General features: G+C 47.7%; 1 protein-coding gene and 2 long non-coding RNA genes across 9 annotated transcripts in view; 1 reads left to right on the forward strand and 2 right to left on the reverse strand.

The window, feature by feature from the left end:
• Window positions 1-19015, forward strand: part of LOC5510971 — a 67547-nt gene extending 48532 nt beyond the window's left edge. For all 7 annotated transcript variants that reach the window (XM_048732683.1, XM_048732684.1, XM_048732686.1 and 4 more), the window contains 26 exons: window positions 188-670; window positions 1246-1890; window positions 2169-2627; window positions 2985-3428; window positions 3702-4294; window positions 4782-5651; window positions 6252-6701; window positions 6980-7184; window positions 7551-7825; window positions 7973-8036; window positions 8467-8642; window positions 9326-9523; window positions 9734-9937; window positions 10402-10578; window positions 10857-10982; window positions 11315-11494; window positions 11989-12216; window positions 12745-12948; window positions 13164-13244; window positions 13579-13932; window positions 14411-14573; window positions 15248-15405; window positions 15496-15762; window positions 16032-16284; window positions 16667-17637; window positions 18014-19015. In XM_048732683.1, coding sequence (XP_048588640.1) covers window positions 188-670; window positions 1246-1890; window positions 2169-2627; window positions 2985-3428; window positions 3702-4294; window positions 4782-5651; window positions 6252-6701; window positions 6980-7184; window positions 7551-7825; window positions 7973-8036; window positions 8467-8642; window positions 9326-9523; window positions 9734-9937; window positions 10402-10578; window positions 10857-10982; window positions 11315-11494; window positions 11989-12216; window positions 12745-12948; window positions 13164-13244; window positions 13579-13932; window positions 14411-14573; window positions 15248-15405; window positions 15496-15762; window positions 16032-16284; window positions 16667-17637; window positions 18014-18424 — 8639 coding nt within the window. In that variant the 3' untranslated portion in view covers window positions 18425-19015. The remainder of the gene's footprint in view (window positions 1-187; window positions 671-1245; window positions 1891-2168; window positions 2628-2984; window positions 3429-3701; window positions 4295-4781; window positions 5652-6251; window positions 6702-6979; window positions 7185-7550; window positions 7826-7972; window positions 8037-8466; window positions 8643-9325; window positions 9524-9733; window positions 9938-10401; window positions 10579-10856; window positions 10983-11314; window positions 11495-11988; window positions 12217-12744; window positions 12949-13163; window positions 13245-13578; window positions 13933-14410; window positions 14574-15247; window positions 15406-15495; window positions 15763-16031; window positions 16285-16666; window positions 17638-18013) is intronic.
• LOC125572299 lies at window positions 16347-16785 on the reverse strand. The gene is made up of 2 exons (XR_007313753.1): window positions 16644-16785; window positions 16347-16384 (listed from the first exon to the last, which is right to left on the reverse strand). It is a non-coding gene; the product is annotated as an uncharacterized LOC125572299 (long non-coding RNA).
• Window positions 19016-20778: 1763 nt separating the features above from the next.
• LOC125572298 lies at window positions 20779-21796 on the reverse strand. Its single transcript, XR_007313752.1, has 2 exons — window positions 21213-21796; window positions 20779-20831 (listed from the first exon to the last, which is right to left on the reverse strand). It is a non-coding gene; the product is annotated as an uncharacterized LOC125572298 (long non-coding RNA).
• Window positions 21797-21926: the final 130 nt, after the last annotated feature.

Raw genomic sequence — 21926 nt, forward strand, 5'->3', positions numbered from 1 at the left:
TCATTTATTTCCAACGGCTAGTTTGAGCTATTATGTTTCCGATGGAATTTGGCAAATAAATTTGTGTACAACTTTATGTATTCCCAGAGATTCCCGAGGGATGACTAGTTGTCGCCGCAAGTGGCTTAGAAAAATATAAAATTCATTTTTTAAGGCATTTTTTCCTTTTTTTAAATTTTCATTCCAGGTACCTTCAGCAACGTTCGCGGCTTGATGCACACTGGGAACTGCACCCTCTGCAGTCCCGGTCATTACTGTGCTACCCCCGGTCTTGACAGCCCAACTGCGCCTTGCTGGGGGGGCTATTTCTGCACCCAGGGGGCCCAGGTACCAAACCCAGAGAACGATCGCCGTGCAAAAGACTACACAGAATACTCGGACTTTATCTTCGAGTTCTTGAACGATGCATGTCCTCCCGGACACTATTGTCCGAATGGCAGCGCCCCGATATCGTGTCCAGCTGGTTTTTATCACAACGCTGGGCGTATTTGGAATCGTACGCAGTGCATGCCATGCCCAGTGGGGCAGTACTGTCCTAACAGTACGGTGTCTGTCGGAGGCCCCCCTGATTGCCATGCTGGCTATGTATGTACCGGGGGGTCTAGCACACCGGAACCCAATGATCCATCCATGGGATACCTGTGTCCTCCAGGGTTCTTTTGCCCTAAAGGTGAGTGACACGGACAAGATGCGAGATATTTTTTTCCTTTTTAATGCATTAGTAGAATGTTATTATTCCTCTTGCTGCTCCCTTAATATTATATCGGAAAGTCCTTCCTCCCAAGTAAACGACAGAGATGCAAGTGCTAGCGAGGCAACGCGAAGGAGATGGGGGGGGGGCTGGGGCTAATTGTTTTCTTTTGACTTGCAATGTTCACACCATGCACTCTGGGGATTGTGTAAACGATTTTATCAGGAGCTATGTCCGCTTAATGCAATGTCACTGAAAAGACACCGAGTGTAAGGACGGGGCTTTGCGTTGTGTTTGCCTAAGAGTCATTGGCTTTATTATATGTAAAATATTTCTACCTGGATGCACAGTAACACAAAACTCTCGTCCCAAATACAAGGCTCTTAGTAATTCATAAATATAGAAGGAAATTTTGACTGACTCTATACACTAACTCTATACTCTCTATGCAACAACGGCCACAGACAACAAACATTTATTTATTTTATTTTCGGAGGATCATTAAAAGTATTTAAACGAGAAAGAAAGTTTGAAACGATTTCTGATTTGTTTAGGTACCAACGCACCACTTAGTTGTGAACCTGGCAGTTACCAGCCTAACCGCGGCCAGGGCAACTGTACCAAATGTGGCCCAGGAAGCATGTGTCCCTACCAGAACATGACCAAAGTGGAGCCCTGCAAAGCCGGCTACTACTGCCCCGACGGCACCCCCAAACCCTGCGGACTTGGCACTTATGGCAACCGCACTGGACTATCCTCTAGTGACCAATGCACGGACTGTCCGGCCGGACAATTCTGCTCTGAAGCTGGGCTCACAATGCCTAAGGGGCCATGTGCTGCTGGACACTTCTGCGAAGGTGGCGCCGATTCGGCCACGCCCAGCCCTTCTTCGAAATACCCCCGAAATGGTCTCTGCCCTGTTGGCCATTACTGCGTCGAAGGGACTCAGACCCCTGAGCAATGCCAGCCTGGTACATTCCGCAACACAACAGGAGCGGCTGCGTTTGACCATTGCCTTAATTGCACTCCTGGCTGGTACTGTGAAGGATTTGGGAACAGCAAGCCAACGGACAAGTGTGCCCCGGGATATTATTGTCCCGAAAATTCTCAAGCGAGTGTGTCCGAACCGGTCGGATACCTCTGTCCAAAAGAACACAAGTGTCCACTTGGAAGTGCCATGCCAGTTCGGTGTGAGCCAGGTAAGGCTTCTTTTATTCTTGTCAGGCATGGTTTGTGGTTTAGAGCTCTAGTCGGTAATTGGTTGCAGCGTGTTCCTCATAGACTTTTATTGACCCATATCTTATCACCATGGGCACGCAAATGAGACTTGTGAAAGCAGGATTTAGCTGAAATATTTAGAAGAATTTTCATAATACTTTCCTATTCTGTTGAATACTCTAATGTACAACTAAATCAGCTAATCAATACTGCTACTGCTAGAAGAAGCAGTTTGCTAACTACAAGCTTTCGCATTCAGGTTATAACCAGAAGCGTGAGGGCCAGCCTACCTGTGACCCCTGCCCTGCTGGCTACTACTGCGATCCGGACGCCAAGAAGTGTCCGAGCCATAACTATTGTCCGGCGGGCGTGACTGTACCCATCCTATGCCCTAATGGGACCTTCACGTACGATAACATGACAGGGCTTGCCAATTCCTCCCAGTGTCTGCCTTGCGTGCGGGGCTATTATTGTCGGCTTGGCGAGATCACGGAGCAATGTATGGGAGGGTATTTCTGTAAGAGCGGTAGCCCTGACCCTAACCCTGATGGCTACTGGCCTCCGGTGGAAGCAGGGCCTTGCAAGATGGGGCATTATTGTCCCAAGGGAACACAAGCGCCTTTACCCTGTCCTGATAATACGATGAAGAACTATACCGGTGGTGCGGGCACGGTTGACGATTGCACACCATGTCCTGCTGGACGCTATTGTGTTAATGGTGAGTGATCCTATAATGTACTTACTATCCTTTGATATAGTTAGATTATTACAGTCAACTCTCACTATCATGCAGGCACGTCGGGGGTGACACTAAAAGCGGCTGCTAAGCAGACTATGGATACCCTAGAAACCATCTTTTAGTGACTGTAGCAGTGAAAGTCTGTTCCTTTTTATTTACACCTCATAACGAGGTGTACGTAATATCGGGGTGGTAGTAAGGCGAGATTTAGCTGTACCTCGCTTTTGGGAATAGTTAAAGATAGTCTAGTGCCCACTATTTGCACGGAAAACCACTGTAGATAATGTACACCGTAAAATTGTATTTTCTAACATTATTACTTACCCTAACATCTAGGCACTGCGTTTGGCGTTCCTTGCCCTCCTGGCCACTACTGCAAGCTCAGGTCCTACCCGACGCCCTGCCCAATCCACCGCTACCGTGACATCCCCGGGGGGGAAGACCTGGACGACTGTTTCAAGTGTCCTGCCGGATACTGGTGTAACGTAACGGGCATGAATAATTACAACAACAGCGCATGTCCTCTTGGCCACTACTGCTTGTCGGCGCAGGTCCCTCAGCTGTGTGAGGCAGGGACCCGGCGGAAGGTAGTTGGGGCGCGGAACCAGTCTGACTGCTCGCCCTGTCCGGGTGGTCACTACTGCCCATATAACGAGACCAACATTGACGGCATCCCGTGCAGACCCAAGTATTTCTGTCGGGAAGGAGCGAAGTACGAAACGTATTGTCCTGCAGGCAGATTCTGTAATTATACAACTGCTGAGCCCTACATTTGCCCTGGTAAGGCCACTTAAAATTTTTGGGTATTCCTTGGTGTTACGGAGAGCTTTGTTTTTGGTGCTAAAGGCCTTTGTACTCTATTCCATTGTCTCGTTCTAAGGTCTTTGTTTGTGGCTTTTGTTCCGATTTGTTTTTTGGTGCTGGTGCTCCGTAACACCAAGAAACTACCCATTAGGGACACTTCTGCATGTATTGCGAGTACACAATTTTCCACAATTCGTTTGCTACTGGAAGTAGATAACTCTTTTCTTCTTTTTTTTTTTCTCATTCCAGGTGGCCACTACTGTCCCAACGGTTCCGACACCTACACCCCCTGCGAATACCCCTACTACTGCCCGCCAGGGAGCGGATTTCCCAAACTGTGCGATCTCGGCCACTTCGCCCTCACCAAGGACAAGCCCCGTGCCTCTGTAGAAGCCAACTGCCAGATCTGCCGCGCCGGGACATACGGAAATCACCCGGAGCGCTTAAACTGTACTATTTGTCCGCCTGGATACTTCTGCCCTGCGGGAACTATCGGTCCTCACAAGAACCCATGTCCGCTCGGGCATTTCTGCCCGGAAGGTAGCGGCGACAAGAACCCTTGTTCTCCCGGACATTACGGAGACCGAGAGTTGGCCACTAGTCCGTCCGACTGCAAGAAGTGTTCAGCAGGTGATTTTAATGATCAGCCTGGAGGGAAGGCGTGTCTCAGGTGCGGTAGCAGTTCGACTTCCGATGTGGGCGCGGCCACGTGCACGTGCATCGGTAAATTCCGGTCATTCCAGTTATCGGACAGGTCGTGTATCTGCCAGTCCGGGTATGTGTGTTATAACGAGGACTTGACGGTATTAGAAGGAAACAGCGAGAAAGACTGCCAGCCCGAGGTATGTAATATATGATGTACATAAAACACAGGCTTGTGCGCATGTTTCTTTAGTTGTTACACGGGCCTGTTCTAAGCGCTTACATAGAGCGTACTTAGAGCCAGCTTTTTCAACTTTCCCTAGCCGATTGCCATCTTGAAATAACCAGCATACCCGCATCAAGCACTTCAAATTCGTATTTTTATCAACAAGCGTTAGGTGTTGCAAAGTGCTTTCGAAATATTTATTATTTCAAAGCGAAATTAAAGGTTTACAACTATAACAATTCAACTTCAGGGTCTATATTAGTGCACTGATTTCAAATAAAGTCAGCAGTGATTCATAAGAACGCGAAGTAATCAGATTCTAGCATTCGTACCCAGGATTAGCTATGTTATCGGACTGGGATCACGTAATGAGAACCATCTTAGATTATCTAAATAAAAACAACAATAAAAAATAAGTGTGTACATGAACATAACATTGCATTTCTCTTGCATCCCCTCAGGTTGCGCCACGATGCGACACAAGCCAGGTTCGCTTGGCTTCCACCCAACAATGTGTATCTAAAATAGACGCCCAGAACCTCTGTAACGTGGCATGCGCTGCGTCTGGAGGCGGAACATTCAGAGAGAACCTTGGCACCTGCCTCTGCAATTACGATACCGTGAACTGCGACACCGAGTGTCAAGCTAACAAGCCCACCATCGTAATCCGCAGGAACGAGCTCGGAAAACTTGAATACGTGGTGTCGAATGGTACTACTAGCACGACAACTATTGTCACTGGTGAGCTTGGGATAGGGGATACCGATACGGACCCTCATACAGCCCAGTATGTCAGCCTTGATGGCCAGGCCACGCAGGGTGTCAGCCCGAACTCCGTTGAAGAAGCCTCATCCCTAGTTGTGGTGAGAGAAGACGCAGAGCCTGTCGCGCGGAGACGAAGGCGTCGCGCCGTTGACACCTCAAATACCACGACACCCATCACTACTAACCTGACGAGTAAAGTGACAAACCCTTCGCTGTGCCTACGTCTTAATGATGCTATCATGTTCAGGGTGTCCCTCAACACCCAGAACCGCTCCTTGAGCCACTACCCGCGTTACAGAAAGAACCATCTCTTCAACACCAACCCCGATTTCGACTTTGGAACATTCCGCGAGCTTCACTCTGTTGTGACGGAAACTAACAAGACGCTGTCGTTCTTCGTGCACGCGTTCAAGCAGGCGGGAGTGTTCGTGTTCTATGATAATGCTGTACCCATGCGGGAGACTGTGGTGTCTGTGATGGACATCGCCCAAGAGTGCCCTGGTAACTTTACAATGGGCCCGCTGAGCGAAGGGACCTTGAGCACTCTAGGGGTTGGGCAGGCACAGGTCAGTATGGCCAGTATACAGGCAACAATTATATTCATTTGGAGAACTAATACTAAGATCATTTGAGCATTATTACTTAGGAGTCACCTTCGTTTATATCACTTAAATTGTCAGAAAAATACGTGCTGTCGGTTCAGCTGATGTCAGGGGACGTTCAGCAACAACGAGTAAAAGAATTTTCCCTGTTAAACTATTATTTGCTTGGATGTCAAGTGTATGGGTGCCTAGCAAAATACAATTTTTTTTGGGGAAATATTTTGTTTATTCGTTTTCATTTATTGGCAAACGATGCCAGGGACACATGAAGGGACTAACATAAGAAGTTAGAAACATGTACATGTACAGTTAGCTCTCATTATTACGGAAACCTATGGGACCGTGGTTTAGTTATCTTTAAAGCAGGCTTTAGTGTATGTCGCTGTTGTGATTGTGCTTCTGTAAATTATTGAATGGTGTTGCGTATTAAGCCGGTAGTGAGAGTCAGTAATAACCGGAGATACTTCTCAGTCATTTGTTTGAATTTCGGTCTCGTTTGGAATTGTACCTGTCTATAACAGGATGTTTGCAAGGCGAGAGTTGATGGTAAATCGAATTTTTCAGCCCAAGAATCTTGCTCCGAACTGGACCGTGATCTACGGAATGACGGCCTTCATGGTGATCTGCATCGTAATGCTCGTCATTGCTATAGTCATCTGGCGACCACGAAGCTTCGCACGCTACCCGATCATCGCGTTACGGCCCAAGTACAAAGCCTTGGGGGCTCCCATTCCTGTGGTTCCCATTCCAGGGATAGACGATAGCCCTGATGAGCTCGGGCCCCGGGGCGTGGCCGAGGGAGCAGCCTCTTACGAGAGCCATAATGTTAAGTTTGAACTGGAGAATTTCAACGTTCGTACTCTGTTCGATAAGTTAGAGGACCAGACGCTGCACGTGAGCTCTCAACTCTCCAGGCACCAGGCCGACTTGAAGGGGTTCTTCGACCGCATTATGAATCAGACAGAGAATCTCAAGGGAATGCTGGAAAACATGGACGTGTCTGCCCTTATCAAGGTTTGCTGTGGGAATACTTTAGGGTGGGAATTTAATTGGGAAGCGGGGCAGTTGAATAATATCTTTTAAGTCAAGCTAAGACAAAAGTGAAAATAAGTTTGATAACTCTTTACCACTTTTGTCTTGTTTCGATATCATGTATTTTTTATGTATGACAGGTGTAGTCATAAGTTGCTGGGTAGTACTTATGCTTTTACTTCACTTTACTTAAAATAATCCTCTAATTAGTCTTTTTTAATAAAACACGTGAGTTAGTTCTAAATCTGTCGTTTTACTAGGCAACCCGCGAAGCGAATCGTGACGGTGCCGGGGGAACAGATAAAGAGGGATATCAGATGAGTGGAACAGGTGCTCCAGAGATTCTTGACCCAGACCGCCACAAGGGCATGACCGCAGGATCACAGCTCAGGGAACACGAGCTGATGGCGAGTCTGCAGATGCTGCTAGAGAAGGTCGAGAAAGAAGGGTTCGGCGTGCAAGCAGGTAGGGAGGTGGAGACGGTGTTTCAATGGTGTGATGATGTTAGATGGCGGAAAAGGATGTGAGATTGGCGATACCGGATAAGGGTGTCAGAGGGGAGATACCGGAAAAGGATGGGAGATGGGAGATACCGGAAAAGATGTGAGAGGAGATACCGGAAAAGGATGCGAGAGAGGAGATACCGGAAAAGGGTATGAGATGGGAGATACGGAAAAGGTTGTGAGAGGGGATATACGGAAAAGGTCGTGAGAGGGGAAGGGTGTGAAAGTAAACAGCAGAGAGTGTTCGATTGGGGAAAACTTTCAGAAAAAATAATGTAACTAGTGTAAAAAAACAAGCACGTTGAAGACATTATTCTTCTTTCCCCAGCTCATGCTGCTCAAGCTGGAAGGGGTGTCGTTCTACCGACCCCTGGCACGACCTTCACCTCCACGACTGTCTACCAATCAGGAGGCTCTACTGGTGCAGCTACCGCTGGTCAAATAGGTGTTGCCTCTGAAGGCTCCACCGGTCTGCAGTGGCAAGTCCATGGCACTAGTGACGTCAGCGAGTTCATGCGAAGAATGAATGCTGAACGAGTCCACCTGGAGCAAGGCCTGGAACGAGAAGAGGAGACCGCTGTACACAAGCTTCTCAAAGAGCAGGTAAAGGGAATATTTTCTGGGAAATTATACATCTACTCCCATGCACTGTTCATCTACAGTTATCTTCTATGTAGCTTCTTTCCCTTAGGTATGCGATTGAGTAAAATAAAATCTAAAACCAGTTTTTCGTTCTTTATTTTTTCCCAGGATGCCAAGCTTGCTGAGGCGATGAAGGAGCTCTCAGAGGATCTGGCAAATAAGCTTGCGGCAGGTAAGACGGGGGAAAACATAAACAGTCCTGTAACGCTACACAAGGCATTGAAGATGGAAAATTACTCTAGCGTACAAACACAAACGCTCTAGGCGACACCTCATTGAAGAGTGATGGAGCGCTTAAAAGTCATTAGACGAGGTGCTATAGTGCATCTTATTGACTGTGCATTACTTCATTTTTTTGACCTGCATTTTCGTGTCGGCAAGAATGTGCAGGGGGAATATCGGAAAAGGATGTGAGGAGGGGAGATATCGGAAAATAATGTGAGAGGGGAGATATCGGAAAAAGGTATAAGAAGGTAGACACTAGAGAGTGTTCGATATTAGACAAGGGAAAAGGAAGGTTTTGAAGAAAAGAATGTAAGTGGCAAAGAAGAATTGATATTTTGGCACAACTTTTATATGACAAGTGTTTTCCGTGTCGCCAGGAGACCTGACCGAGGACGAGATGCGTGCAATCATGGACGACCACGAGCGCCAGATTGCAAACCTCGCGACCACGCTGGACTCGGAGAAGGAGAAACAGATGGCAAGCCTGAGGGAGAAACTGAGGCGGAGGAGGGAGGAGAAGGAGGCAGCGCTACTCAGGAAACAGAAAGAAGAGGTAAAGGGATGAGAAGTGAAATAAAGAGATATTTATGTAGTGCTTACATCAACCAAGTTCTAAGCACTTTACATTTTGATTGCATATTAAGAAAGGTTTTAGTAAGCTCACATACGTTTAACAAGTCAAATTCAGGGCCGAGAAACAGAAGGACTATCCGTGTCTCGACTGGGAATCGAACCCGTTTCAGCAGATGTGTGAAGCTCCATACTCTTACGCGCTGGCCACCAGGGGTTCACACAAAGTGTATTTGTACGATAAGGAGAATTTATTTGATGATTCCGCACTCTTTTTAAATTTGTAGTCCCAAGATGACCTGACCGTTGTTTGAGCCCTGGTCCTCTGGCTTAAAGCTGTATTGTCACCAGTTTACTTCCGGAGGAAACCTTAACCGTTAAAAGACAAAAGAATCTATTAAAATCCGAGATATAAAACAGGAAATGCGCTCCAAATTATCAATCGCGTCCTCAAAGAAACTTCCAATAAACACAATGCTTCCAATATTTTGAAATATTTTTCGCGTTTTCCGTTAAAAATCATCGGAGATTGTTACGTAATCGACCGGAAGTAAACTGGTGACAATGCGGCTTTAAGAGACTAAGCCCGTACGACTGAGTTATCGCGCCACTCTATTCGTACGATAAGAAGAATTACCATTAAATGATCCTACACTCTTCTTACAGGCCGCCAAGTCAAAGATCCGTTTAGATGACATTGAGTCAAAGGCAGATGTGGAGACCTTGATCAAGAGGCAGGAAGGTGTCCAGGACACCATTATCCAGGAAGAGATCACTGGTACTGCCAGATCCGAGGGTCAGGCGTCTAACGAGGAGATTGGCGAATACAGACGGCGTATGGGTGACAACTTTTGCTCTACTGTTGTAAGTGCAAAAAACACACGAAGAGACTCTTTCAGTACAACGAAACGGTTATTCAAATAGCCAAGCATTAAATTAAGCTGACGGCTATGTAAGGGGGACTGGATTAACAAATTTCAAACCATTTCTCTTGACATTGACAAAGGCTATCCTTTTAGTCAAGCCACTCAATGATTCCCAGGTTCTGAATTGTTTCTGTCCGATATTTCCCAGGATGACCTGGTCGCATCCGGACAGCTTTACGCGGACGAAGCTGAACAGCTGAAGCGTGAGCAGATGCAGATTGAAGAGAAGTTGCAGCGTGACCTGGCGCATCGCCGAGATCAACAGACATCGTTACTCAAGTCTAGACTGGATGAGAGGAAGCGGAATAAGATGCGCAGAATGAGAGAGGCGCACGAGGCAGAGAAAGCAAAGGTAAAGCACATGTAGGAAGAAAGGCAAGATAGGAATCCATAGCACATGTAGGTCGATAAAGCCAAGGTAGGGTATCCGGGTATCATAGCACATAGTGGCCGATAAAGCCAAGGTAAGGTAGCCGGGTACCATAGCACATGTAGGCCGATAAAGCCAAGGTAGTGTACCACCAAAGGTACATGCAGAAAGAGAAAGTCGAGGTAGGTTTCTATAGCACATGTAGGGCAAAGATAGGGTGTACCAAGGTATATGTGCACAGTAAAGGAAAAGATAGGGTTCCAGGGCACATGTAGACCACATGTAGAGGTACCGAAGGTAGATGACCACCCTTAATGCAAAACGTGCTTTATGGCCTCAGTAGGGAAAGAATAACAACAAAAAGATTCGAGACACGTATTGAAACCCCTCAGACACATGACAGAGACTTGATTAATTTGCTGACGCCATCACAATTTGATTGGCAGGTGATTAGCGAGGGTGGCGACGTCACAGAGCTAATGAAGCAGCAGGAGCAGGAGATGGCCGCGCTGGAGGCTGGGTTCGATGCCGAGGAAGCACGAGGTGTGGCTGAGATCACCAAGAAACTGAACGAGGAGCACAAAGAGGTCATCAAACAGACTCACAGAGGACTTCTAGACAAGGTAACGCATGTAGAGGTGGTAAACGTGGTGGTAAAGGAACCGTTTTTTTGAGTGGGTGGTTGATATAAATTTTAGGCACGTGTTAACGAACATAGTAGCCTTGTAAGTTTTCACTCCCATAGTGAGTACTTATTTACGGGCATTACCGTTTTGATAATGATGGTACGTGAGTTTTTACTACGCATACTTTAGAAGTACCCTCTCCAGCACTATCTAATACTCTATACCTTGTAAAGACCTGTTGTCTGACCTAAGCGCATGCACTTTTGTCATTGCAGCTGACCAAAGATAACAACCTGGACGCAGTCCTCCAGCAGCAGATCATGGACCAGTTCCGTAAAGATAATGAGCTCTTGCAAGAACAGCTTGAACAGCGCAAGAACAAGAGCCTCATGGACACCAAGGTGAGTTCTCAGGGACGGACGGCAACCGGAAGTTAACGTTTTCCTTCTTTGTAAAGCTCCCTTCGAATGACAGAAGACATTGCTCTTTTAACACGTAGTCTTACATATTAAATCTGTAAGCGGCACCATAGCGGAGCGTTGCCGTCCGTCTTCCATATGCCTTATGCCATATGCCGTCGTCCATTTGCTTAAGTTCCCTTTTGTCATTCTTTGGCTTCAGCCGAAATGACCCGCACAATATTTCTCCGCACACTTTACCGTATATATTTTGTAAGAATTATTTATAAAGGATATTTGAGATCCCTTTTGTCTAAGCCCTTGTGTTTTTCCAGGCGAAACTTGCAGCGCGTCTAGCCCGTAGACAAGAGGAGGCCAGACGCAAAACCGAGGAGGACTCGGCCAAACGCATCCTGGAAGAGCAAAGCCTGGCACTTGCGGCTAACAAACCTAAGGATGCTGATCACGTGGTCGTCCCGGAAGTGATCATCCCACGGGAAACCCCCGAAGAGCAGGTAGGAATCCCAAGTATGATAAATGTGACTGGTCCTTAGTAAATACCAACAGGCTGCACCACACACAAAGCATCCATTTCAATCGGCTGATTAGAGTGAGTAACTAAAGGCCCTGTCAAACGTAAATTTTTCGGCTGCAACTTATCTCGCAAAAAAATTGTTGCAGGTCGCACGCGCCCTGTCACACGTGAAGTTTTACCTGCGACTTTGTTGCAGAAAGTAGAAGAGCGTTCTACTTTTCGTGTGACTTTGAGAAATGCAAAACAAGTTGCAAAGGGGGTGTCACACGCAAAAAAATGCGCGTGCGACCTGCAACAATTTTTGAGACAGGTTGCAAGAGAAAAAACGTACGTGTGACAGGACCGTAAGATACCATTAATCACTTGTCGTTCATAAAGTATCAGACTACATCGTGGATTGTTATTTTGAAGCAAACAATGACAAAGGGGTGGCTGATGAACCTTCTTTAATAGGGGCACCATTGTACTTTGCAGGCGCTGAAGAAGGAGCAGGAGCGCGTTATCCAGGAGATGAAGGTTCGTCATGCAGAGGAAGCGCAGAGACTGAAAGAGAAACTTGAACGAGAGCTTAAAACCGACGAGGAAGCGGCCATGCAGATGAAGACCGCAGACCAGGAGCGTAGTCTTAGGGAGCTGAAAGATCGACACGCAGCGGAGCTGTCAGCGCGCGGGAATAACATGAGCCCCGAGGAGCTACAACAGGTGAATAACACTGATATTCCACACACGGCAAGCCATTGACAACGTATTGACTTTTTACAGAAATAATGTATTCGCAACGAGTCTTATTATAGCACTAGCCACTCTCGATACCGAAAACATGTTAGTCTTTTTGATACAGATTTGGTGCAACGCGTGCTTTCATTGGTAATTAGCGCTCAGAAACAATGCAAAAGTTTGCGATGCAAGGAATTTCTCAAAGCGATGTACGATAAATATAACAAAAACGCTGTATAATAAAGATGTTATTGTCCTTGTTTGCTTGGGCCTGCGGGAACTTATGGAGCCTAGAATTTTTCCATGTTTTATGGTCTGCTAGCTTCGCTCTTGGGCCATAAAATGATCGGGTATATCGCGTCCCTACGGCTGGCGCGCATGGTCATTGAAAGCTATTAAACAAAAGATGATAATTTTGATTATAAAGCCAGCTTAAACACAGGTCACTCTAGCCCGTCTTCCCCGCTCCAGGTTGAATTTCCATCCCTTTACTGATTGCGCCTCTCGTTTCAGTTGCTCGCGCAGCACCAGCAAGAGGTCGATGACGCCATGGAGAAGCTGGATGCAGACCGCAGTCGCCAGCAGTCGAGTCTGCAGCAGAAGCTTGCAGAGAAAAGACGCAAGAAGCTGGAGGCTCAGAAGCGCAAGCAGGAGCGTGAGATGACGAGGGAGGTGATGGAGCAGAAGAAGGAGCTACAGGATATCCGCACCGAGCACGTACGTAATATGTAACTAAGGAAGCCGTGATTTCCTTAAGGGTTGCACAGTCATAGGTATCATGAAAAAATTACAACATTTGCGATCCTTTAATAAGAAATGACATACATTTTGGCGGCCATGGTGTGGGGGTGCGCGCACACCTTGCACAGCCCCTGTGACAGGTAGCTGTAGTTAATGGCTTATGACTGTCTGATGTGTTTTCCTGTTTACAGGTAAAGGAAGCTGAAAAGCAGGCGATGATCGAAGGCATACGAGAGAACGGTGTTGAAGCGGCTGAGTTTGTTATAAGAAAGGTTCGTGCTGCTATCTTCCGGTATTCTCTTTTAGTCGTTTTTGTCCGCTTTATCCAGGGTCTAGAAAGCACTGTTGAACAATCCCGCACACATTCCATCCTTTTTCTCCACTTTTTCCAGGTCCTACTATTATCCACTGTTCTCTTTTAAACTTTTTTGACCGTTTTATCCAGGGTCTAAATAGCACTGTTGACCAATCTTGCACACTTGAAATCCATTTTCTCCAGGTCCTACTATTATCCACTGTTCTCTTTTAAACTTTTTTGACCGTTTTATCCAGGGTCTAAATAGCACTGTTGACCAATCTTGCACACTTAAAATCCATTTTCTCCAGGTCCTGGATAAGCGGCAGGGCCAAGAACTGAAAGACCTTGAGCGCATGTACATGGAAGAAAGACGAGTCGCAGTCGACGAAGCGTTGGCCAAGATGGAAGATCGTCACGCGCAGCAACAAGAGGAGCTCCGACTCCAAGACAAACAAGAGCTGGAGGCGCTGGAGAGCGAAAGGCTGAGCCCAGAGGAACTTCAGCAGAGACGCGCGCAACTGTTAAACCAGCAGCAGCTGCGACGGAGCGCCATGGACAAGAAGCATTCCGAGGAGAGGAGGAAGATCCAGCAGGGTGCACTCACCGACTGGGAGGTCCGATTCGCCAGGGCTAAGCTGGAGCTCAAGGAGAAACACTACAAGGTCTGTCGATATAACAGTTGAGACATTAGAGAGTAACCCGCGAAAGCAAACGCCTTCGAATCCATTTGTAACGATCATTTATTTCAAGGGGAAGGTTTGTTGGCAAAGAACTTGCCCTTAAAATTTACTGGCCACAGAGGAAGCCACAGAGGAAGTTCAATTTGTCCAAAGGGAGGGAGGGCTAAGATATCTCTGATTTTCAGTAAGGGGATTTGAAAAAGTCAGTCGTTTTTTAGTACGGGGATCTGACGAGGCAGTTCGTTTTTCGTAGCCGCTCGTACATTTCATTATTCCCATATTTGGGAATTTAACATAAACAGCGATTCGTGTTCAATACGTGGAAGCGTGTCTGGATGGATGCGTGTCTGGATGCTAACGTGTTAGATTATCACATGTTTCCTGCCCGCTTGCTCCAGGCTCTTTAAGTCCATTGAGAGAAACGACATCCATTGATTGACATGTTGTCATGGTCTCTTAGGAATACGCCGACTGTTTGAACCAGCTGACCCCGGAGCAGGCTGAGGAGCATCGCAAGTCTGTGGAGAAGGCAATGGCGGCGGCCCGAGAGCTCGAGGAGGTCAAGAAGAAACTTGACGAGCAGCGCGCAGAGAACGAGGACAAGTTACGGCAACAGAACCAAGGTTCGTCCACGGGAATTCAGCACGACCCTCGGGATTCCCGCAAGAACTTCGGGTTTTTCTCGCGACCCTATGGAGTTTCGAACTTTTTTCGGGACTCTGGAGAGACTACAGAACTCTTACCACCTCCCGGATTCCCTCACCATAATCGGGATTCTTGCACGAGCAGTGGGATTTCCTCCCCCCCTTCGCCTCCGCTTGGGACTCACGCACGGCCCTCAGGACTCCACCGATCCTCAGGATTTCCATTCGACCCTCGTGATTCCATTACGACCCTCGGGAATCCATTACGACCCTCGGGATTCCATTACGACTCTCTGAATTCCCTCGCGTTTCTCTGGGGCTACCATAGACCAGATGATTCCTCCAGGATTTTTTAGGATTCTCATGCAACCCCCGGGATACTCGTACCTCTCCTGTGATTCCCGTATCACCCTCGAGATTCTCGCACGATCCTCGGGATTCCCGTACCACCCTTTATATCCCCGTTACAACCTCGGGATCATCGCACGACCCTCGGGTTCTCTGTAGTAACACCCTCCGGGACTCTCGCACGAACATCGGGATACTCAAAATGCCCCAAGGATTTTTGCACGGAACACGACATTTTCAAAATTTAACACTGTGAAGGCCCATTTGCAAACCTGCCACTTATTTATATGCTTTTACTGCTTTAGAATTTGAAGAGGAACAGCGGCGTCGTCTGGAAGAGGAGATGGGAGCTTTTGAGAAGCAGCTAGAGGAGGAGGAGGAAGAGGAGAAGAAGAAGAACGAGAAGGCTATCTTGGCACTCAACGCTCGAAAAGAGACACTACTCAAGGAAAAGAAAGCCAAGGTAAGGAGTGTTTGTGTACCTGAATAGCAAAAACATCCTGTTTATTCCATTTAGGTCATATCAAGTACTTAATCAGTCTTGTAATAACAGGTGAAGCAAGAGATTGAAAAATTAGGCAAACAGGGTGCATCCAAAGAGGATCAAGACGCGATCCTTAAGGAACACAGTAAAGACCTAGCAAAACTCATGAACAAGATGGACGCTGACCGCATGCGCATGCAAAGCTCGCTTGAGGAGAGACTGAAGAAGAAACGCGAGGCCAAGCGCAACGCCAAGATGACGGAGGTCTCGGGGCAACTAGAGGAAGAGAAGATTGAGTACGAAGAGAAACAACAAGCAGAACAGGACAAGGCGCAGGTGCGTGACATACAAAGTATTTAAAGTGGCGGGACATTGGCTTGACGTAGACAGTATTACAAGTGGCGTGACATTGGCTTGAAGTAGACAGTGTTACAGATGGCGTGACATTGACTTGACGTAGACAGTGTTACGGGTTGCGTGACATAAGCTTGACGTAGACATTGTAACAGGTTGCGTGAGATTGGTTTGACCTATATAGTGTGATCCCATATAATACTTCTCATGACTTACTTACTTACTTGTGTTGCGCGTTTCGTTCCAAATAGGCCGAAGAGGTGCTCGCTCTACAAGAAAGTATCCAAGTTGATAACCTCGTGGCGCAGACCATCGAGTCCGAGGCTCCACTGCCACCGAAACCTGTCGTACAGGCCATGCCGGAGAGTTATCGATTGGCTGCGCCAATTGCCGAGGGAGAATTGACTAACCTTTTGATGTCATCGCCATTGTATCAGAAACTGGATAGCATCAAGTCCCTGTTGCGAAGTGGCGCTGGCAAGGGCGGTTCCTTCAACACGCCAGGTGCGGTGTACATAACATAACTTCTTTGTTTTTGTTATTTTTCTCCTCTATGGGTTGAATCCTTTATGATCCTGGTTCTCCGACGCTCCAAACATAATTTCTTATGACCCAATAAAAAGCAAATTATGACAAAGAAACAAACAACGAGCTGTGCCTTTGTCGGATTTTAGTAAAAGGGTAAAGATTTTTAAAAGGCTAACCAAAGAATATGAGAGATGATCATAGAAAAATGACTTACCCACTTGACCCTTAAATGAGGTTACATCGACATATGTCGCGGGTTCTGTCTTTAAATCCTTGGGAAAAGAGTATTTTGCACGTATATAGTATAACTGTATAAATAGGTACCATCGACTTACATCTCCCCTATTTTTGTCCTTAGCTCCCGGAGAAGGTTACATCGACATCAAGGATGACACCCTGTACGGAGGTGATGACGATCTCGTGCCAGTCGACCTCAACACCTTGTCCGGCCGCGCCTTTGTCGTCTATAAATTCGGCAGCTTCATCGTTGATCTGCTTGCCGTGCACTGCCATCACCTACCGGTCACCCTCCTACTCGCCCAGAAGCTCCCCCCTAACGCGCACCTGGAGAGGAACGCCTATAGAAATTCCTTCTTCTACGACGCGCACAACAGGATTTTGTACCTCCGCACGGAACGTATGGATAACGTCGGCGAGTTCGTGGTGGTACTTGTACACTGTCTCGCTCATGTCGCCGCAGGAGATCTCCGCGATGACTCAAGTCCAGCCTTTCTCAAGGAGTTCCACCGCTGCCTCGCTGTTGTCTGTGATGACTTGTTCTTCTCGCGGTATCGACGATCATCTGCGTTGTCGCACACTCTTGCGTCACTATCGCCGGAAGTGGATGTGGAGAGCGCGAGCAAGGAGCTCCTGGAGGCGGTATTTGGGGACGCGCATGTTGAAGCGGACAAAGCAAATGTTGTGGAGGAACTATTGGATCTTAAGCTGCTGCGAGGAGCGAACAAGGAAGGCGTGCACTTCACCCAGGAAGGTATCAAGGAACGGCTGGCTAAGTACAGTAGCTTCTCTCTGAGTTCTAATGTCTTGTCCTACCTCGGGAATGTCGAGGAGCGCATTTCAAACGCGAGACTGCAGGGATCCGAGGAGTACATAGACAAGCGTCTTCAAGAGCTGTCGGGTCCGAAGGCCAAGGATAGACCTATGTCACGCTATGCGCAGTCACGCGGTGGATTGATGAGAGAACCCACGTCACGCCAGATGTCACGGACCATGGCCGTGTCACGCACTGCTACCAGCTTGCCCCTTTCTGGCAAGAAGCAACAGCAGCAGGGCGTTAAGGATGAGGACTTGTACAAAACCTTCCTTGAGGTACGGATTAATCACGCAATCTTTTAAACTTAAACTTGACCCTAGTCTTGACTCTAGTCACGCAGTCTTTTAAACAAGGCTGCAGCGAGTTTATTCCTATGTTTGCCCTATTTGTAGTCAACAGGCCAAATGCAGTACAAGGGTTTGTCCAGGTTTTGTTGAGGGGGAAGTGGGGGTGCAGAGTATTTGGTTTGACAATCCTTTAATAAGAAATGCGCACCCTGAACCCCCCCTTCCCCGCCACCTCCACCCCCACCCCCTTGGTATGCGCCTGCAATAGACGATTTGAATCAATAGAAACGGAACCCTTGTATGTATATTCAGGTCTTTCTACAATAACCCCTAACACCGCGTATCCTTTTTTTGCTCTAATCAGGTCCAAGTCGATGACGTACAAGACAAAGTAGACAACTTGGACGAGGAGTTCGCGCGCCTCTCGCATCAGGCTCTCGACGCAGACACCAACATCCGGGACCTTGAACACGAGATGATGGCTCAGATGGACCTTATTAGGGACTCGGCCGAGAGTTCTCCTGAGCATGCGCAGCATAGGCGACTCATACGCGAGACCGCGAGCAAACTGACCAGCGCTAAGTCCCATCGTGACTCGCTCGCACTTCAGAAAGCGAACTGCCTGCAGAGGCTTGGACTATTTAAAAAACAACTAGAAGAAAAGTCGAGTCAGCTAGAACTCCACGAGAGTAAACCGGCAAGTGAACGCCAACAGCAGACAGATAAGAAATTACAGGCGCTGACCAAAGGACAGAAAAAACGCACAAAGAAGTAGTTACCTTCAAAGGTATAGATTAGTTCCACTCCAGGATGCCTGTGGTTAAATAAACTCACAGGCAACCCGTAACACACTAGTAATCATTTTATCTCGATTGTATGGGCGTATCATAACACATGAGGATTTTGGTTTCTGGAATTCCTCTGAAATTAGTATTTATTTGATTAGAATTTTTGTTAATATTTAATTGTTGATTGCCCAATCTCATTGTAAATCTGGGTTTAGTATAGTCTGATTTGCAGCCAGTCTAAGTTTCACGCACGCTTTTAACACTACCGACAGCTGAAAACCAAACCAATAGCTAGTTGAGAAGGCGTGCCTGACAGTAAAAGCGGCTGGTAAGCAGATTACGCTTAATAGAGCTATTTATTTTTTGTATGAGACTATTTTTATACATATCTGTAGATAGAAGTGGATCTTACACCACACCACTCTAAGTAGGGCACCATACAGCGCAGGTACTTGGTGTAACATATCGCACACGAATAGCAGTAGACAGGTACTATGACAACACCATGTACAAATTATTAACGCAGCTGGAGACCAAAAAATACGTTCATATCTGTGCAATAAAATCACGTTTTTACACTCCCGCGTTCCTATTTAACACTCCAAACCTCGTGTGCCCCTCGCGTTCCTATTTAACACTCCAAACCTCGTGTGCCCCTCGCGTTCCTATTTAACACTCCAAACCTCGTGTGCCCCTCGCGTTCCTCTTTAACACTCCAAACCTCGTGTGCCCCTCGCGTTCCTATTTAACACTCCAATCTTCGTGTGCCCCTCGCGTTCCTATTTAACACTCCAAACCTCGTGTGCCCCCCGCGTTCCTGTTTAACACTCCAAACCTCGTGTGCCCCTCGCGTTCCTATTTAACACTCCAATCCTCGTGTGCCCCTCGCGTTCCTATTTAACACTCCAATCCTCGTGTTCCCCTCGCGTTCCTATTTAACACTCCAAACCTCGTGTGCCCCTCGCGTTCCTATATAACACTCCAAACCTCGTGTTCCCCTCGCGTTTCTATATAACACTCCAATCCTCGTGTTCCCCTCGCGTTCCTATTTAACACTCCAAAACTCGTGTTCCCCTCGCGTTCCTATTTAACACTTCAAACCTCGTGTGCCCCTCGCGTTCCTATTAAACACTCCAATCTTCGTGTGCCCCTCGCGTTCCTATTTAACACTCCAAACCTCGTGTGCCCCTCGCGTTCCTATTTAACACTCCAAACCTCGTGTGCCCCTCGCGTTCCTATTAAACACTCCAATCCTCGTGTTCCCCTCGCGTTCCTATTAAACACTCCAATCTTCGTGTGCCCCTCGCGTTCCTATTTAACACTCCAAACCTCGTGTTCCCCTCGCGTTCCTATTTAACACTCCAAACCTCGTGTGCCCCTCGCGTTCCTATTTAACACTCCAATCCTCGTGTGCCCCTCGCGTTCCTATTTAACACTCCAAACATCGTGTGCCCCTCGCGTTCCTATTTAACACTCCAAACCTCGTGTTCCCCTCGCGTTCCTATATAACACTCCAATCCTCGTGTTCCCCTCGCGTTCCTATTTAACACTCCAAACCTCGTGTTCCCCTCGCGTTCCTATATAACACTCCAAACCTCGTGTGCCCCTCGCGTTCCTATTTAACACTCCAGTCCTCGTGTTCCCCTCGCGTTCCTATTAAACACTCCAATTTTCGTGTGCCCCTCGCGTTCCTATTTAACACTCCAAACCTCGTGTGCCCCCTTGCGTTCCAATTAAACACTCCAATCCTCGTGTTCCCCTCGCGTTCCTATTAAACACTCCAATCCTCGTGTTCCCCTCGCGTTCCTATTAAACACTCCAATCTTCGTGTGCCCCTCGCGTTCCTATTTAACACTCCAAACCTCGTGTTCCCCTCGCGTTCCTATTTAACACTCCAAACCTCGTGTGCCCCTCGCGTTCCTATTTAACACTCCAAACCTCGTGTGCCCCTCGCGTTCCTATTTAACACTCCAAACCTCGTGTGCCCCTCGCGTTCCTATTTAACACTCCAAACCTCGTGTGCCCCTCGCGTTCCTATTTAACACTCCAAACCTCGTGTGCCCCTCGCGTTCCTATTAAACACTCCAAACCTCGTGTGCCCCTCGTGTTCCTATTAAACACTCCAATCTTCGTGTGCCCCTCGCGTTCCTATTTAACACTCCAATCCTCGTGTGCCCCTCGCGTTCCTATTTAACACTCCAAACCTCGTGTTCCCCTCGCGTTCCTATTTAACACTCCAAACCTCGTGTGCCCCTCGCGTTCCTATTTAACACTCCAAACCTCGTGTGCCCCTCGCGTTCCTATTTAACACTCCAAACCTCGTGTGCCCCTCGCGTTCCTATTTAACACTCCAAACCTCGTGTGCCCCTCGCGTTCCTATTTAACACTCCAAACCTCGTGTGCCCCCTTGCGTTCCTATTAAACACTCCAAACCTCGTGTGCCCCTCGTGTTCCTATTTAACACTCCAAACCTCGTGTGCCCCTCGCGTTCCTATTTAACAATCCAATCCTCGTGTGCCCCTCGCATTCCTATTAAACACTCCAATCCTCGTGTTCCCCTCGCGTTCCTATTAAACACTCCAATCCTCGTGTTCCCCTCGCGTTCCTATTTAACACTCCAATCCTCGTGTGCCCCTCGCGTTCCTATTTAACACTCCAATCTTCGTGTGCCCCTCGCGTTCCTATTAAACACTCCAATCCTCGTGTTCCCCTCGCGTTCCTATTTAACACTCCAATCCTCGTGTGCCCCTCGCGTTCCTATTTAACACTCCAAACCTCGTGTGCCCCTCGCGTTCCTATTTAACACTCCAAACCTCGTGTGCCCCTCGCGTTCCTATTTAACACTCCAAACCTCGTGTGCCCCTCGCGTTCCTATTAAACACTCCAAACCTCGTGTGCCCCTCGTGTTCCTATTTAACACTCCAAACCTCGTGTGCCCCTCGCGTTCCTATTAAACACTCCAATCCTCGTGTTCCCCTCGCGTTCCTATTTAACACTCCAAACCTCGTGTGCGCCTCGCGTTCCTATTTAACACTCCAATCCTCGTGTGCCCCTCGCATTCCTATTAAACACTCCAATCCTCGTGTTCCCCTCGCGTTCCTATTAAACACTCCAAACCTCGTGTGCCCCTCGCGTTCCAATTAAACACTCCAATCCTCGTGTTCCCCTCGCGTTCCTATTAAACACTCCAATCCTCGTGTTCCCCTCGCGTTCCTATTAAACACTCCAATCTTCGTGTGCCCCTCGCGTTCCTATTTAACACTCCAAACCTCGTGTTCCCCTCGCGTTCCTATTTAACACTCCAAACCTCGTGTGCCCCTCGCGTTCCTATTTAACACTCCAAACCTCGTGTGCCCCTCGCGTTCCTATTTAGCACTCCAAACCTCGTGTGCCCCTCGCGTTCCTATTTAACACTCCAAACCTCGTGTGCCCCTCGCGTTCCTATTTAACACTCCAAACCTCGTGTGCCCCTCGCGTTCCTATTAAACA

This window comes from Nematostella vectensis, chromosome 9 (genome assembly GCF_932526225.1).
Source record: "Nematostella vectensis chromosome 9, jaNemVect1.1, whole genome shotgun sequence".
Taxonomy (NCBI): domain Eukaryota; kingdom Metazoa; phylum Cnidaria; class Anthozoa; order Actiniaria; family Edwardsiidae; genus Nematostella; species Nematostella vectensis.